The sequence below is a fragment of the Rhinolophus sinicus genome, chromosome X (assembly GCF_036562045.2).
Source record: "Rhinolophus sinicus isolate RSC01 chromosome X, ASM3656204v1, whole genome shotgun sequence".
Lineage (NCBI taxonomy): Eukaryota > Metazoa > Chordata > Mammalia > Chiroptera > Rhinolophidae > Rhinolophus > Rhinolophus sinicus.
The window spans coordinates 68,790,114-68,808,864 of NC_133768.1; the positions used below are offsets into that span (position 1 = coordinate 68,790,114).

Sequence of the window (18,751 nt, forward strand, 5' to 3'; positions counted from 1 at the left end):
AAGGTGAAGTAGTTTGATGGTATAGATTTTAAAACCTAATATAGTACAAACACCATACACAAAATTCAGAGATAAATGAAAAACTGGAAAAATATTTTCAACATATTATTACAATTAAAGGATTAGTATATCAAGATCTCTTTAAAAGTACTAGGAATAGGGGCGGCCGGATGGCTCAGTTGATTAGAGTGCGAGCTCTCAACAGCAAGGTTGCTGGTTCAATTCCTGCATGGGATGGTGGGCTGCACCCCCTGCAAATAAAGATTGAAAAACGGTGAGTGGACTTGGAGCTGAGCTGCGCCCTCCACAACTAGATTGAAGGACAACGACTTGAAGCTGATGGGCCCTGGAGAAACACACTGTTCCCCAATATTCCCTAATAAAATTTATTTTTAAAAAATGCTAAGAATTGAGGTTGGCCCGGTGGCTCAGGCGGTTAGAGCTCCATGCTCCTAACTCCGAAGGCTATTGGTTCGATTCCCACAGGGGCCAGTGGGCTCTCAACCACAAGGTTGCCAGTTCGATTCCTCGACTCCTGCAATGGATGGTGGGCAGCGCCCCCTGCAACTAAGATTGAACACGGCACCTTGAGCTGAGCTGCCTCCCGGATGGCTCAGTTGATTGGAGCGCATCCTCTCAACCACAAGGTTGCCAGTTCGATTCCTCGACTCCTGCAATGGATGGTGGGCTGCGCCCCCTGCAACTAGCATCGGCAACTGGACCTGCAGCTGAGCTGTGCCCTCTACAACTAAGACTGAAAGGACAACAACTTGAAGCTGAACGGCACCCTCCACAACTAAGATTGAAAGGACAACAACTTGACTTGGAAAAAAGGCCTGGAAGTACACACTGTTCCCCAATAAAGTCCTGTTCCCCTTCCCCAATAAAATCTTTTTTTAAAAATGCTAAGAATTTTTTAAAAAGTACTAGAAATACCCTGTAGGTCCATCCATGTTGTCTCAGATGGCAAGATTTTGTTCTGTTTTACAGCAGTGTACAATTCAGTGGCTTTTGGTAACTTAAAAAAAAAAAAAGTACTAGGAATAAGGTAAATATGTCAATAAAAAATGGGCAAAAAATTAACAGGCCATTCACAAATGGAAAAATATAAATGAGCTAGAGACATAATTGTTCAACCTTATGAGTAACAATACGCTCAAAATAAGGCAACAATGAAATAGCATTTTTCTTGGCTGCCAAATTAACAAATATTAAAAATACCTGGTATTGAAAAGAGTGTAGAGAAATAGAAACAGTTTGTAGGAGTGTATGAAATCAAATTCCACTTTTAGAAAACAAAATAGAATAAAAAATATTTATAAAAACCAAAAGTGCACAGATTTCATAAAGAGAAGACAAACTTTACCTCTAGGAAGTTATTATAAGAAAAAGAATAACAAAAGTATGTAAAGATGCATGCAAGGATGTTCCTCCAACATATTTTATAATATCAAGTAATTAAAACAACTTAAATGTGCAGTAATAGGAAATGGGTTAAACAAATTACAATATAGTACACCCATGATAAGGAATACTATGCAATCATGAAACTCAAGTTATTAAAGAGTATCTACTGTCACGGGGAAAAGTTTTCATATATTGTTAAATTGAAAATGTAGGTTGCAAAGCAAGATGTGTAGTATGATTTGTTTTAAGTATATAATACACATACTAGTGTGGTTGTATGTGTTGCTAGTGAAGAAAAACATCTGTAAGTCCATACAACAACATGTTAATAGATTTTTTAGCTGGATGATGGGATTATGCATGATTTTATCTTCTTTGTGCGCTTTTTTTATATTTTCCAGAGTTTTTATAATAAATACTCATTACTCTTCTAATTAGGGGGAAATAAACGATATTTCAAATAACCAAGTCAGAAGGCAGTATGCCCCAGAGAGGCTCTGGGACATGACAAGAGAATAAACAGTGTGAGCTATTTAAAAAATCGTATGTGACTAAGAGTCCTAGGATTCTGGCTGTCAGACTAACTCAAGCATGTAAATCTGATCCTGACAACCCAGGGAGTAAAACCAATCATCTCTGATCAGTTTGAAAACTTGACATGATGTCATCTTTAAAATGGTGTTACCAAAACAAAAAATGGTGTTACAAATTTTCTAGGTTAAGTGAGTTGTTCTGCGTCTGGGGGAAAGATGCTGAGAGTTGGTATAATCAATACACAGCAGAGTGAAGAATTTTATAAAGAAGCTTTTCTGTGTTCCACATTGCACAGCATCACCAGCTTATTTACAGAGAATTGAAGTGTCCCAAGTTTCTTAACAGCTCCCCCACCCCCTCCTCTGACAATGGTCTCTTCTTACCGGAATCTGTCTTTCAGGGGGAGGATTTTTTTCAGGAACCACTGTTTCAACGCAGGTGATCTTCTCAACATCTATTGAACCCTTCTTACTGCCTCTTCTCTGAGAAAGAGAATGAGGAAGAAAATGGAGAAAGATTAAGAGTGATTAAGCAACCAGATGGTTAGATTTTGTTATCTAATCATTCTACGTAGTGAGATGACACCCATATTCTATCATCAGGACCTGTCATTTTGAAAAATACAACTTCCAGATCTATTAGTCTAACCTTTTTTGACTACCAGATGGAGGGCAAATACTGTGGAAGAGTGGATGACTGTGTGTCCTTATCATAAAAAATAAGGAAGCAATTTCCAAGTCTTGGATTTCATTCTCAACAATCATTTAATGAGTGCTCACCAGTGGCATTCTATGGTAAGACTTCCCACATGGCTTCTTAGCACTTTTGAATTTTTCTTCCAGCATAGCTGTTCTAGGCTAGGAAACATTTTGCTAAGTTTGAAATGTGCTTAGGTCCCTTCCACCTCTCTCCTCCAACCAAAAAGCCTCTACTTCTTCCCCAACGAAGATCTGAGGCCAAGTCCTTGATACTCAGGTTTCAAAGCAGAGAAACTTACCCCACGTTCAAAGTCATACTCATAGTAGGAAAGTTTGTGCATGGTCAAGAGAAAGAGGCGCTTCTTGAAGTTTAAAGGTGATGTTTTCTTTTTCTGCTGGGATCGCTTCAAAAAGATGCTCTCCAGTATCACTGCAGCCATAGCTTCTTCTTTCTGGAGTTCACTTGTTTGCTGTTGATAATGAAAGTTCTTGACAACCCAGCACATTAATCCTCATCCCTCCTGGTTCCCCCTCAGCCTAGCGACCTAGTTTCAAATGGAACAGAAACATGCAAAGCTAACAAAAGACCTTCTTCCTACTTTGCTGTCCTCCTTCCACAGCCCCCATCTCTGTTAGTTTTCATGTATAGTGGACACATTGAATTGGGAGGATTGGTTCTGCATTGTGAGCTCACGTATACTGAGTTCTTGTGTAAGGCAATGGAATGCTCTGGAAGCCAAATGACATGTACCTGTGTGCTTGGTAATAATGTCTAGAGGCAAATACATACTAACCACCCTTTTATGATACATGAAGAATCTGTGAACAGCAAAAGTCTCTGTGTAGCTGTTGACCCTGATATCCCCAGATGGGATAATGCAGGTGCCAGAACTCCACTGAGGCAGATATTGGACTTTCAGTTCCCAGTTTCCTAGACAGTGAATGTAATGTTTCAACCTTTGTGCCACTGTGGTCTGTAACCAAGGGGTCTAATAAGGATATGGAGGCTGCACCTGCAGTTATGGACGTGTACTAACTGATGCCCAACCGATTTAGCCCATCACCCACTGGTTGAGCTACAAAGGATGGAAGCTTTGTTCTAAAATTGAAAAATAATTTTTTGGGAGGGAGTTGTTTTTGTTTTTGGCTTTCCCCCACCTTTTTGCTTAGATTAGTTCTTGTAAACAGCATCATGCAAAAGATGCAACTGTCTTACTCTTATGGGTGTCATCTCTGATCATTTATGAAAAGTAACTCTCTTGGCCTATCCAAACTTACAGTATCCCAGAAAGATTCAGTTTAGGTAACTGAAGTATAGAAAGGCAAAGAAAGTTGCAAAAAGTCACCATTGGTCTTTTTATTCACACAAAACAACACTTCATATCAACCGATCTTATATTATTAATTCCAAACCTTCATTAGAAAGATAAAGTGAAAATATAAATATTGTCACAAAAAAAGGAGCACTAAATAAATACTGGGGAAAAAAATCACCATTCCCCTTCAAGTTTTGTTTAGGGTAGGATTTGTCTTGGCGGGGGGAGATTTATTTTTTTAAACTAAACTCCTTATGCCTGTGGTGGCACCAAGGAAGCAGAATAAAGTCAGCAGGTATTTTTCTACTTGTGAAGCGCAGATTGTTGCTCACACCAGGAAAGCAAGGGAGTGGTTTTTATTGAAGCCTGAGGCTATCCACATTGTTATTTTGCTCTTTCCTGTGGTGTGAAAGATTCTGGTATCATACTGGGGAGACAAAAATAGGTTAAAGGAACACCAGGGATGTTCAGAATGATCCGCTATGTAGATGCCATTTCCTTGTGGTGGATGACTTCAGTGGTTTGCAAATGGTCTTTTTGAGAAAAATTGGGCAAAGGAATAAACCTTTCCCTACACAGCTCTTTTCCCTGACTCCCTAATTTAAATGGTCTCTCACAGGGGTGACAAACTGATAAGGGTTTACAACCAAGGAGAGTCCTTTCTAACATTCAGGTTCAACTCAAACCCCAAATAGATTTCTCTGACCATTGAAATTATTCATTTACCCAGAAGCAGTGGTCACCAAATAATAATACTCTATTCTCAGCAGCTTCCAACTCTTCGGGATCCTGTAATAATATCACATTTGTTCCTATGGTGAATTCCAATTAAGTACCTCTTCACAATTAGAGACTCAAATTACAGAAGACAAAATAAAACCCTAAAGGAACTGAGTAGCATAACCAGTAAATTGGATTAGAAGCTACCCACCAAACCACATCCAGTTGTGCTTCTTTTCACTGAATAAAGCACATCTAGCATTTTGCCTTTAGTTTTTCTGCGAACTCTTGGTGAATACACTCCTTGCTCAGACTGAACATCTGCTTCAGTCTTGGTCTCTGTTCTTATTTCCTATAATACAGGTCCTTCTGGAAACTGCCTTTGCTCTTTTTCATTTTTAGAACAAATCCAGTTTGTACAAGAGGAAGCCTTCCTCCCTTTCAAATATCTGTGTTGGGGCAGGGCTTAGTGTTGGTCTAAGTATGAGGAAGTAAGCTTCTCACCAGCCATTGCCTCTGTGAGCAAGGGTTGAAATGTCCTCTACCTCTAGATCATTAAGCTTGAGGATTACTGGGATTTCCATGGCCTGGTCACCACTTCTTTGACTGCTTTCCTCCCATTACTTGTGATCCAGTCCAGACACACACAGCCTGAAAATGTGGTAGTTCTTAGTCACCGCTGCTTCATCCAGTAATAGTGTGAAAAAAGAGGTATGTATCTTTACGTCTTCCTGAAGGTTGGTGTGTAAGGGACACACTGTGTTACAGGGCTGTTGCAGCTTCTTTGGGTCCTTATTGTAGCAGGTTCCAATTTTTTTTTCTAACAATTTCAGCAGCTTACAGAGGTGATTTGACCACAAAAGATGCACTATGAGGACTGACCCTGCACCTCACTCAGGGGGTGGAAATGGAAGTGACATGAATGTTACACACACACATGCACACACACACGCACACACACACGCACACACACACAGTTCGTATAGAGAAAGAAAGAGGAGGAGGAAAAATAATAAAAAGACACAGAGCTCTTTGTTTAAACATAGAATTCCAGCATTATGACATTCTCTTTATTAAACTACAAATGCAAGGATTTTCATGTAGCCACCTTTTGCATCCTCCCAGCTCCCTATGGAGCAGAAGAATTCAGAAAGAGGATGTTTGCTAGTAAGAGTTCAGCCATCTTACAAACTGCACTATGCCAAGGAATTAGTCTAAACAGCACGCGCAGAATCAGTAAACTAAACCACCCTTGGTTCCTATCTTTCTCATGCTGAGATAAAACACTATTAGGGACAACACCAGAGGACAATTGAGAAAACTTTATAGCCTGCTTATTATTGGGAAGAATCCAGATGTTAGTTAGAAATAACCAGTCAGTCATAGTACAAATAACTGCTTAACCAGAATATCGAAGAAGCAGTGTTTCTTTTTATTTCTTTTTTAAAGCATTACTTAATTGCCCAGCACGATTCTGGCCATTACCTTTTCTCCCCAGAGAAATGGAAGGGAACTGTTTCTCTCAGTGCGGTCTACCTGTCAGGCATTTTATACACGTTATTTCATTTATTCCTCACAACAAACAGTGAGGAAAGTGAGACTCGTGAACATTATGTGATTGCCCAACCTCATCCATCTGGACTCCCCAACCCTTGCTGTTTCTGTGATAGATACCTCATTGCCTACCAGAGGGATTTTTTTTTTTTTTTTGCCTTCAATGAGGTGTAATGCCATCCACCTCAACATCCTGTCATTTCCCATGGCTGTCATCAAACAGCAGTTGGGATAGACCTTCTTCATCTTCTAGGAACATTCAGCAAAAGAGGAAATGGTGGGTAAGTACAGGGGATAAGAGAGGATCATGGAGCACTTTCCTCTGCAATATTTCTCCAGGCTGGAAAAAATGATTTGTCCTTGTTAACTGTCAACTGTACTTTTTCCCACATGAGGACTCTTCTCAGTCCCACCAGGTTTTCTTACATTTTCCTTTAAATCTTCCACAAGGAGATCCTAACTAGTGGATTCCTAGTCATTCACTCTTTCCTTTTCAGGATTTTTCATTGTTGATGGGATAAAAGCTTGGGGTTTAGGTGGAACACCTACTTTATGTCCCTTGGATTGTTAATACTTACTGTTGATGTAAAACTTCAATTGAACACACTTTCTTTTATATTATGAAATATTGTGAATAGCCAAAAGTACAGAGAATAACATTACACTCATGTATTCACTGCTAAGCTCTGTAGAGTCCTAACACTGCGCCATAATTGCTTCTAGTATTTTCAGAAATACTATCCAGAGTCAAAACCTTCTTGTGTCCTTCTCCACAATCAGTCCCCTCCCTCCTTAGAAATTACCACTATCTTGATTTTGGTCTTTGTCATTCCTGGCCATGTTTTTATATTATTATTATTACATAGGTAAGTATCCATAAAAGACATTTAGTATTGGTTTGTATTTTATATTTTTATGTAAGTGGTACAGATTCTTCAGCAACTTCCTGTTTTCCCCCTCAATGTAATGTTTTAAGATTTATTTTGGTAACTCTAGTTCATACATTTAATTCATTTTGTTATATGCATAAAGTATTTTATATACTGACTACATCACGCTTTATCCAATCTCCTATTGATGGATATTGAGGTTGTTTATTTTCAATTATGAACAGTGCTGCGTGAATATTGTTTTTTTATTATTAGTTACAGGTATACAAAGCAACGTAATAGACATTTAAAACCCTCATAAAGTGATAACTCACTCCTCCTCAAGCTACTACTCCTCTGACATCTTGTATAGCTGTTACAATACCATCGACTATCTTCCCTATGTTGTACTCACATCCTGTGACTATATATACCTATATATTTAGTTATAGTTGACATCCAATATTATTCTACTTCAGCTTCAGATGTATAGTGCATTGGTCAGGTATCTGCACAGTCTATAACGTGATCCCACTGATAAGTCCTGTGCCCATCTGGTACCTTACATGATCTTTACAACATTGTTGATTATATTCCCCATTCTGTATTAGCTACCAATTTGTATCTTTGTATTTCTTAATACCTTCACCTTTTTCACCCTGCCCCCAATCCCATTCCCATCTATCACCCTGATAGATCTAGTACCTATCTGGCACCATACCTAGTTATTACAATATTATTGACTATATTCCTTATGCTATACCTTACATCCCCATGACTGCTGTATAATAACCAATTTGTACTTCTTAATCCCTTCCCCTTTCACCCATCCTTAACCCCCCTCCCATCTTAAAGAAGATTGCCCTCTAAGATTCCTTGTAATACTGGTTTGGTGGTGATGAACTCCTTCAGCTTTTTCTTGTCTGGGAAGCTCCTTATCTGTCCTTCAATTCTAAATGACAGCCTTGCTGGGTAGAGCAATCTTGGTTGTATGTCATTGCTTTTCATCACTTGGAATATTTCCTGCCACTCCCTTCTTGCCTGCAAAGTTTCTGTTGAGAAATCAGCTGACAGTCTTATGGGGGCTCCCTTGTAGGTAACTAACTGCTTTTCTCTTGCTGCTTTTAAGATTCTCTCTTTGTATTTAACCTTTGGCATTTTAATTATGATGTGCCTCAGTGTTGGCCTCTTTGGGTTCACCTTGTTTGGGACTTTATGTGCTCCCTGGGCTTGAATGTCTATTTCCTTCACCAGGCTAGGGAAGTTTTCTGTCATTATTTCTTCAAGTGGGTTTTCAATTCCTTGCTTTCTCTCTTCTCCTTCTGGTACCCCTATAATGCAAATATTGGTATGCTTGATATTGTCCCAGAGACCCCTTAAACTTCTCAATGTTTTTGGATTGTTTTTGCTTTTTGCTTTTCTGGTTGGGTGTTTTCTACTACCCTGTCTTCTACATGGCTTGTTTGATCCTCCGCTTCACTTAATGTACTGTTGATTCCTTGTAACGTATTCTTCATTTCTGTTACGGTAGCCTTTATTTCTGGCTCATTCTCTTTTTTTTGGTTTTCATCTCCATTTTTATGTTTCCTATCTCTCTGTTGAAGTTCTCCCTGAGATCACTGAGCATTCTTATAGCCAGTGTTTGGAACTCTGCATCTGATAGATTGCTTATTTCTTTTCACTTAGTTCTTTTTCTGGAGCTTTGTTTTGTTCTTTTATTTGGGACATGTTTCTTTGTCTCTCCATTTTGCCTGCCTCCCTGTGTTTGTTTTTATGTATTAGGTAGAGTTGCTATGTCTTCTGGTCTTAGTAGAATGGCCTTATGTAGTAGGTGTGCTGTGGGGTTCAGTGGCACAGTCTTTCTGGTCACCTGAGCCACACACTCTAGGTGTGTCCCTTGTGTGGGTTGTGTATGCCCTCCTCTTGTATAATAGTTGAGCCTTGGTTGATAATTGCACATCAATGGGAGGGACTGACCCTTGGGCTCACTGGTTGTGAGGACTGGCCTTGACTACAGTGGAAGGGTTGTTGTGCAGGGGCTGATCCTATGGAGCAGGATCCACCTCAACAGAACTCTGGTGCCTGCCCAATCTGCCCGTTGGGTGTGTCAATCTAGGAGGCGGCTGGGTGATGCTCCAGCTTGTTTTGAAGCTGGCCTCCAGGGGCGCCAGCCCCAGGACCACCCTAGAGGGGGTCCGCTGTAGGTCAAGTTCAGCCACAGTCTGTGTCCCACCCAAGGTCACCCAACAGGAACCACAAAGAAATCCGCAAATGACTACCATCCATGCTGTGCTTGGAAGCACTTTGAGAGCACAAGCTGCAAACCATGGCTAGCTGCCGCTAGTGCCGGCTTAGGGTTCCTCAGCCAGAGGCACAGGGCATGCCAAGCCAGATAGTGTCTGGCTGGGCTCCACAAAACTTTGAGAGTCTAGGAAAGTCTGCAGCTTGCACCAAGGCAAGCAGCCTGCACAAGAAAGCCACTGAAAGCAGCCCGGGTGTGCCTGAAAGTTGGGCAGGGTCAGGTCTCGAATCGCGGGGGGTTGGAAAATGAACTGGGGAGAGTTAGATATGGTGGCCGCTTGTGTTCGCACGCTGGGAAGGGGGAGGGCTCAACAAAGAAACAATGGCCTCCACCAGCTCCCCAATCCAGGAGAAAGACACCTCTCCAGACCCCGTCCCAAGCCAGACAACTCAATTCCCCAACAGCTGTCTCTGCTGCCCTTTCAGCTTTTGCCCCAGCGCTGGAGCTCAGAGTGAGTGATCCATTGGTGGGCAAGTCTGCGCATAGTCCCCTTAAGAAGAGCGCCTGTGAGTGCAGCCGCACTCTCACTCAGTCACAATCTCTGCCGGTTTTCATAACCAAAAATTATGGGACTTCTCTCCCCGACACTGGGACCCTGGGCTGGAGTGGGGCTGGGATCTCTCGCCCTTCTAGGGGATGGGGAGGGACCCCCACAGCCAAAATAGCCTTCCCGATCTTTAATGGTCACACACGGGTGTGTGACCAGCCCGTTCCTCGTCTCTGACTTTCCTACTTGTCTGCAGGTGGCTTCTTCTGCACATCCTTAATTGAAAGCCTTCAGTTCAGTTTGATTTTAGGCGATTCTCAATAATGGTTGTTTTATAAATTAGTTGTAATTTTGGTGTGGCTGTGAGAGAAGGTAAACACAGAGTTTACCTACTACACCATCTTGGTTGTCTCTCTGCCAAGAACATTCTTGTACATGTGATCGTAGTTTTCCACTCTCAGAATGAATTCTCAGTTATTGAGACAAAGTGGCAAACCCACGTCTGGCTTATCTGTTGGACTAGAAACTTTGTGCTATCCCTTGTTCCCTCCTCAGTCCTTATCTTCCTGGTGCTTTACTAAGAAATCTGATAGAATTATCAACTGTCTCCAATTGGAGTATAACTGATGGGCTAAATGTGGCCTACCAAAAATCTCTCCTCAGCCACAAGAAGCATCTCTCAGGTTCTGATTGAGATTTTGATTGAGAATTCCCTGGCCCTGGAAGCAGAAGAGAAGTCTTCTTTAAAACATCATAACCGTAGCAACAAAGAAACTTAATTGTTCTTGTTGAGTTCCAAGAAGCTCTATTCAGGCTCCAGTGAGACATAATTATTTGATGATAATCTTCAGTGTCAGTGCTGCAGGTAAACCAATTTGTGGCGAAGACTTCCAGCCAAAATCACTTTTCTGGCTGCATGCTAACCAGAGAAATTCTCATCTGCTGTAGTCATTTCCAAGAGATCTGAGGGCTATGGTTCTTTTTCAGTATTTCATGTTGTTAACATTTTACATTTTCTTCTGTGGTTCTGGAAACTTCTAGGTCTCTGGGATTCATCATCTCTTCCACCCTCTACTAGAGACAGTAGATTCTGGCCAAGTGATGATGCAAGGAGAGCCAGATAACCAATCCTCAAATTTACACTCACAATCAGATTGGTGGTAATACTTTCGGCATTGTCCCTCTGCCCTGGAGAGTGACTGCTGGGGTGTATATCTTTCACTCGGGACTTGTGTGCTTCTTTGTCTTTTTTTTTTTTTTTTTTCCAGTTTAGTTTTTTGTTTTCTATGGTTTAAATACTTTTATTTATTTTTTCCTTTGATATCAAAACAACATGTTCATTATAGAAAATGTTTTAATTACAGGAATATTAAAAAGAAAACACCAATTATAAGCTCATTATCCAGAGGCATTAATATTTGGCCACATTACCTTCCTTTTTTTTCTGTGCATTTTTCTTATATTTAAGATCATATTGCACATAGTACTATTTGTAGTTTGCTTATTTTTCTTTATATTACCTATCCATGCATCCATCGATCCATCCATCCATCCATCCAGCACACTTTTCCCCCCAAATATCTAAAATTTTTATTACTTGTGATTATTTCCCCATGATATTAGGATCTCTACATATGCATCATTTACCAAGTCAAAAAGTATGTGCATTTTGCATTTTGAAACATATTGACAAAGTAGTTTCCAGAAACATTATACCAATTCACCCTAAACAGCATTTTTGAGAGTCTGCTTTCCCCATACTTTTAACTCTTTCTGCTCCATTTCTAATCAATTTTTTACTGTTTTTATTGCCGATGAATTTGTTTTCTCATTGAACCAGTGATCTTGAACTCCAATACATTCCAACATCCACCTGGTCTAAAATTTAACTTCTCTTCACTCTAGAATTTTCTTCTTCTAGGGATGAGCTACAGTGTTTTCCCAAAAATAAGACCTAGCCAGACAGTCAGCTCCAATACATCTTTTGGAACAAAAATTAATATAAGACCTGGTCTTATTTTACTATAATATAAGACTGGGTCTTGTATCATAGCATAGCATAGCATAGCATAGCATAGCATAGCATAGCATAGCATAGCATAGCATAGCATATCACATCACATCATACCATATCATATCATATCATACTGGGTCTTATATTAATTTTTGCTCCAAAAATGCATTAGAGCTGATTGTCCGGCTAGGTCTTATTTTCGGGGAAACACGGTAATAGACTATTGTTCATTTCTTTTTCAGGGAGGCTAGGCAGTGAGATGAGCTTCTCGAGGCTCCGTAGACCAAAATTAACCCTAAGGGCATCTGGGTGAGGTGATGGCTCTCAGAGAGTGAGAAGGAAAGCCTGAGATGAAGGCTTTCATGTTTCCAGTGCTCTCTGAACACCCTCAGTCAGTGCACATGAACCTCCATAGAAACTGAAAGTCACATGTGGCTCATTTGTTTCAGGGTCCTCAGAGGAGTTCTCTCTCCCCCTCCCCTGATGGCTTCATTTGCATAACCAAGCAACTTTAGAGTGAATTAGGTCAAGGTCTGTCTCTAGCTTCTTGCTGAGCACTACCACACTGAAAATTCTAGCTCTCCCTGATTCCCAGGAGTTAACAGTCAGATCTTGGCATCACTGGATGAAAAATAGGTATCTGATGACTTTGTGGAGAACACCCAAACTGGTTTCCAAAAGCCGTATCTTCTTATACCTAAGTCACTTCCTGGTATAGGTCTAGTCCACTGAAAGGAAACTCTATAGGAAATTTGCTCTAATGGAAATAGTAAATCAGAGTAATGATATTTTAAAATTGCACCAAGACCCTAGAAGTGGATGGAAAGTTGTACTACTTCTCACCACAAGGAGTTTACAAAGGATTCTAACCAAACACAGCACTGACCATAAGCAACAGGAATTTGGACTTTAACACAACAGGTAGTTTAAGTAGTCTGAATATAAAATGGGTCAGAATAGAGCAGATAGGGCTAGCCCTAAGGAATACTGTTTCAGTAAAATGCTTTAAGTTCCATGAGTATTTGCATTTTGTGGCTTATTTGGAGGGTGGCATTGTTTTATCAAATAACTGAGGCTCCAGAGAGGCTGTAGCACCTTTGGTTCAGAGACTTGGCATGCAAAATGAGAGAAGGAGCAGAGCTAGCACACAACTAACAGCACAGAGGACAGCCCCTGAGCTGGCAGACCGCTGCCTCTGGGCTTTGCTACTGCTCTGCCTCTGGAAATGCACAGCATGGGATAGAGACTTGGAGCTTGGAGAGCCAGATGGCTGGCAACCTGGACTGGGATTCTATTTGGAGGTCCAGCAACACATCCAAGGATTTCTTGGTCAGAGCCAGAGATCCCTTTTGTTCTAAATCCCACACCATTTGCTCTAGGCAGGCGCGCTGGGGACACTGGCAGGTCTCAGGCAGAATAAAAATAATAACAAACACTGAGATATTAGCACTTACTATTGTCAGGCTCTGTTTTCACCACTTTACATATATTAACACCGTTATTGCCCCCCAACAATCCTATGGGGAAGGTAGTAGCACTAGGCAAGTAAGGGGAAGGAAAAGTGAAAAGAGCAGGGGAAGAAAGGGGCAAGAAAAATGCAATGCAATTCAACAATTATTTATGAAGTGCTGCCCCTGTTTCAGGGAATGTGGTAATGAACAAAATAAAGGAGGGAATAAAGAAAAAGGGGTACAGGCAGAGAAAGGAGGAGGAGGAGAAGGGGGGATGGAGGGGAGGAAAGGAGAAATGATGAAGACAAGAGAAAAGCCGTGCACATGGCAGGCAGGCAATGGTAATAGGGAAAACCTCAGGGGTTGACCACACTGTCTGGGCTGAGGCTGAAGCTGCTTTCTTCTGCCCCAGTCTCTTACCCACTGTTACCACGGAGGCTAGTGCACACAATCCTTCCAACAAGATAGCTGTGATCCCCGTAACATGGACCTGATGCAGCCTGAGGCAGGTTGCCTGAAGGCTGGTTTAGCAGATACCTTTCCCCGGCTTTCAAAGGTCAGCGGCCTATTGTGGTGTGTGAGCTTTCACCATTTTCTCAGACAATCTACCTCTTAGAATTTCTTCTTCCAAGGACCTCAATGACACAAGTACACATTTGGGGTCTTCAAGCAATATTTGAACAAAGGGCTTATTTTTATCCTATTGCCACCGACAATATTACTTTTCAGCAAACTTTTTCACAGGCGCCCCTTTCCAACATTTGTTACCTGTTCAGATGTTCACCTCATGTCACTTTTTGCTCTTCCGGTTTCCCCCACAACTGTCCTCAGAAAGAACCCTAACAGCCTGTTCTGATCATCGGAGGGGACTGCCAGGGGACCTTCTGCTGATGATACTCCCAGCCTCAGTCATCCTCCTCCATCAGCCGACTACATGGCAGCAGCCATGCCTTCTCTCTGGCCTTCAGGATTCCCACAAAAGATATTTGCTGCTGCTGCCCAGCCCCTGCCATGCCGCAGACCCACCTTAGTCCTGACTTAGTGCAGGTAGCTTCCCAGATGCATTGAGATGCCAGGACTTTGAAGGTGGGACTCGATCTCAGAAGACACTGGCCCTGGAGACATATTCTTACAGTCCAGAGAGGAAGGACAGTCTGAGCAAACCCCACCCTTTCACAGCCACTCAGTTCCCTTTTTTCGTTTCCTGACTTAAACCAATGCCTTTTTTTTCTTCTTCTCAGCAGCATGGTATCTGGTTCCCTGCTGCTGTCCCTATTCTAACCACCCCCTCCCAGTTGTCCCCGCCCTTCATTTGCTTGGGACCTCTGACACTACTGTCTTGAGTCCTCTCTGAAAGAACCCTTCTCAACATTACTGGGGCCACTGAGGCTCTAGATGGGGCTGGATTGAGCACATGGGTCATCAGGCAGACTTCCTCACGGTAAAGGGACAACATGCTTAAAGGACTGTGGGAATGGTCAGCAGAGGTATTGGAGACTTACCGGAAGGAGGAGAAATGCAGACCACACAAAGACAAAACAAAGGGACTAAAGAGGAAGAGAGCCTTTAGAGTCTCATGTCCTCCAAGGCCAAAGAGACTCAGGATCACACAGTTAAACTTGACAGTGAAGGATGGAGAGTGCTTATGAAGGGACCCCAAAGTAAGGAGCCTGACAGGAGAGACAAGACTTCCCCCTGCTGAGTCATTTTCAAAGAAAGCATTTTTTCTACAGATAAAAATGTCCAAATGTAAGACCACAAAAAGACTTGTGACCTTCCCTATTTTCTTTCTGTGGATGTTGATTTTCTCCATTAAAGATTCTGCTGCAGAGATTAACTCCTAATTTACACTTTTCACATTAATCCTATAAAGCAATAAACCAGACTAGGTGTGTTACTTAAAGCCTGAATATTTCCTCAGCTATCTCTGCTATGTTCCAGCAGCCATCTTCTCCCTGAGGATTCTCCTAGGAAATTCAACCAGTACTGGCTGCAGACAGGATGGCAGCAGAGCCCCTGGTGACTGATCTGCTTGCCCACCTTGACACATCAGGCACTACCATGTTTACTTGCCCCAGGTGCTGTATCCTAATATAGAAACAGATCACAGATCCCACTAGAAGTCCATAAGAATTTTTAAGGCAACAGGACTTTTTAAAAAAAGCATTTGTAGAGTGGTTAATCCTCATATCTGCACAAGATAGACGGATGGCAAGTGTTGCATAATCTTCCTATTTTATTGATAATTTATATCCTTTCAACTAGTCACCTCTTAACAGCGGCTCCAGTCACCTGCCTGAGAGTTGCTCACAGACATTTGCCTTTACTCCCCTTTTCTTCAGATTCTACTTGTTGTCACATGCCCTATCCCTTCTCAAGGTGCATCTTGGGGTGGAGACGGGGAATTAATGGGCATAAAATGGGGAGGCTGGACAGGGAGAGGAGGGCAAGGAAAAGGGGAAAGTAAACCTAGGTGCTTCTTCACCTTCTGCCCATGAGTACTCCCTTAACACACTTGGCTAGATGGACAGAAGGACTGCACCCAAATAGTGCAAATAAATGCCCTAGTGTCACCTCAAGAAATTCCCAGTATAATATAAGTTTCTGTGCTTGGTGCTATCTTGTTCAACATTTTTATTAATGACCTTGGAGGAAACTATAGAAAGTAGCCTAGCCAATCAGTGAACGGCACAAGGCTGTTGTGAGTTAGATGGGATGACAGAACCAGAGCAAACAGTTTCCAACAGATCTTGATCACCTGGCGTGACAAGCCAAAGTCAACAAAATGTAGTTTACCAGGGCTAAGGGTCATGTCCCATAATTGGGCACTGACACTGAACTTCAAACGACTCCAGGTGAAAGTGAGGTAGCAGTAGCATTTGTGGAAATGTTTCAGAGGTTTTTGCTGATAGGAATCAAGAGAAATGTCATGTCAGTAATATGGCAGCCAGAAAATATAAAGTGATATTAGATTTCCTTGCAGAAGTAAAATATCTAGGCATAGGAACATGAACAGGCCACCTACTCTGCAGGACCAGGCTATATATAGAGTCCTGTGTTCAGTTCTGAGTGCCTCACCCTAGGGGAAATTAATGGGCAGGAGCTTGTCCAACACAGAGATCAGGATTGGTGAAGGGAATCGAAACCAAAGCCATGTCACATGAGATGTCATAGGAAGAACTAAGGTTGATTAAACTAAGAGGGGCCATGTTCGCTGTCTTCATATTTCCATGTTACTAACACCTAAAACCTCTAGAAACTCCTCTAAGGCCAGTGTGAGTGAGACTGCCTAAGAGCCCGGAGAGAAGAAAATGCTGTGAGACTACAGGCTAGTTGTCTGGCAAAGACAACTTTTAAGAAATGTAACAAGTAGTGGTAATGCTTTTATTATCTCATTCCCAGAGACTATCTAACAAAAAGGGGATGATCAGAGAGTCAGCTCAAGACCCATGGGTGCTCCTGAAGGGTTATGCAAGCAGGAGACCACAAGCTCTCATTGTTCCTTGGCCCTTAATCCACTGGCAGCTCCTCCTACACCTCTGCCCAATTCTCTCTCCTTATCCTTCTCCACCCTGCAAATGCCCTTGCTTCCTCGGTGTGATGTTGTGGTTAAGTGCAAGGCTGTGGTGTTAGACTACCTGGGATCAAATTCCAGCTCCACAAAATAACCATCTGTGTGACTTTGGGTAAGCAAATTAATGCCTCTTGTGCCTCTGTTTCTTAACCTGTTAAATACTAATAATGGTATATGCTGCCCAGATTATTAGGATTAAAAGAGGTAGTATATAAGGTGGTTAGGAAAATGCCTGGCATATAATGAGTGTTCAATAATTGTTACCTATTATAGTTAACAGGCCACAATTGTCATGTTGTATAACGGTAAGAGAACCCAGGCTCTGGATTCCGATTACCTGTGTTTGTATATTGGCTCCACTAAATACTGTCAACATTGGGCAAATTTTTAAAATAGCTTGCAGCCTCAATGTCCTCATCTGTAAAATGGGAATAATAGTATCACCTACCTCCTGGAATTACTGTGAGAATTCAATGAGACAATCCATTTTAAGTGCTCAGTACCCTGAAGTCTTTCTCTGCTGGACTCTTTTGAAACCTAGCACATGCCTCCTGCCAGCTGTCAATGAAACAACATCCAAACATATAGAAAAGGTTTGTTTTTTTTTAAATTAAAGTTTATTGGGGTGACAATTGTTAGTAAAGTTGCATAGATTTCGGGTGTACAATTACATAATACATCATCTATATCTCACATTATGTGCTCACCACCCAGAGTCAGTTCTCCTTCCATCATCATATATTTGACCCCCCCCCCCAAGAAGTTTACCCTCTTCTAGGACCCCCCACCCCTTTATCCTCTGGTAACCACTAAACTATTGTCTATGTCTGTGAGTTCTTGTTTCTTCATTTGTTTGTCTTGTTCTTTTGTTCTTTTCAGTTTTATATACCATATATCAGTAACATACTTTTTCTGTCTGACTTATTTCATCTTATAAGAGTTTATTTGAGCCAAAATTTTGAGGACATGCCCGGAAAGAAAAATCTCAACAGACTGAGAAAATGCTCTGGAGAATGGCAGTTTTGCATTTCCCCTTTTTTTAAAATTAAAGTTTATTGGGGTGACAATTGTTAGTAAAGTTACATAGATTTCAGGTGTACAATTCTGTGCATTTCCTTTTATGCATTTAGAATCAAAGGGGAAAACGTAAGGGAGGCACATGAAATCCATTGGTGGTAGATTAAAGAGGCGGGAGAAAGCAAAATGGGGAAATCTCTAGGATTGGATAAAAAGCAAAATGGAGAAACACATACTTCTTTTACATTGGTGGGTACAGGATAGTTAATTAACACTTACAGCACATAGAAGTGGTATGCAGAGAATAAGATAACAACGAAGGATTCTGTGCTCTCATGCTCTGGTGTGGGTCTTGTACTCTGGTGCCTGCTGTTGTGCCTTCGAGGAGTCTACAAGAGAAAATTACTCAGACATTTCAGAAGTATGTTATCCTAGATGCATAAGAACGATGGACAAGGCTCACTTAAGGTGACGATTGACCTTTGCTGAGGAAGCTATAAGCCTGGGGCGAGACTACCCACTGTGACCTGCCCAGGTAGGAATTTTTATATTCAGACCTTTCTGTGTGGTTACTTTTGATCACCGAGTTTGTAAGGAGCTTGTCAGGTTTAGTATTTGGCTCCTTTTTTTGTTCATACAGGTATCCAGGGAAGGGAAACATGGCTGGATACTTCCTGTATCTTGACCTGCTTGCCTCAGCTGAACAATTTCATCCTCATTTTTCAGAACCTAGGGCAGCCAACCAGTTCCCTCAACAAAAAGGGGCTGCTTTAATGCTGATCATTGTTCCCTTTTTACAAAGTACTTA

The 18,751-nt window shown here is 41.5% G+C and overlaps 1 protein-coding gene across 2 annotated transcripts in view; it reads right to left on the reverse strand.

Moving 5' to 3' along the window:
• Positions 1-14,516, reverse strand: part of BTK (Bruton tyrosine kinase) — a 32,775-nt gene extending 18,259 nt beyond the window's left edge. For both annotated transcript variants that reach the window (XR_012493263.1, XM_019716678.2), the window contains exons 1-3: positions 14,379-14,516; positions 2,939-3,109; positions 2,325-2,423 (exon numbers count right to left, since the gene is read on the reverse strand). Coding sequence is in view for 1 of the 2 variants with exons in the window: in XM_019716678.2 (XP_019572237.1) it covers positions 2,325-2,423; positions 2,939-3,079 (240 nt within the window). In the remaining variant the exon portion in view is untranslated. The remainder of the gene's footprint in view (positions 1-2,324; positions 2,424-2,938; positions 3,110-14,378) is intronic.
• Positions 14,517-18,751: the final 4,235 nt, after the last annotated feature.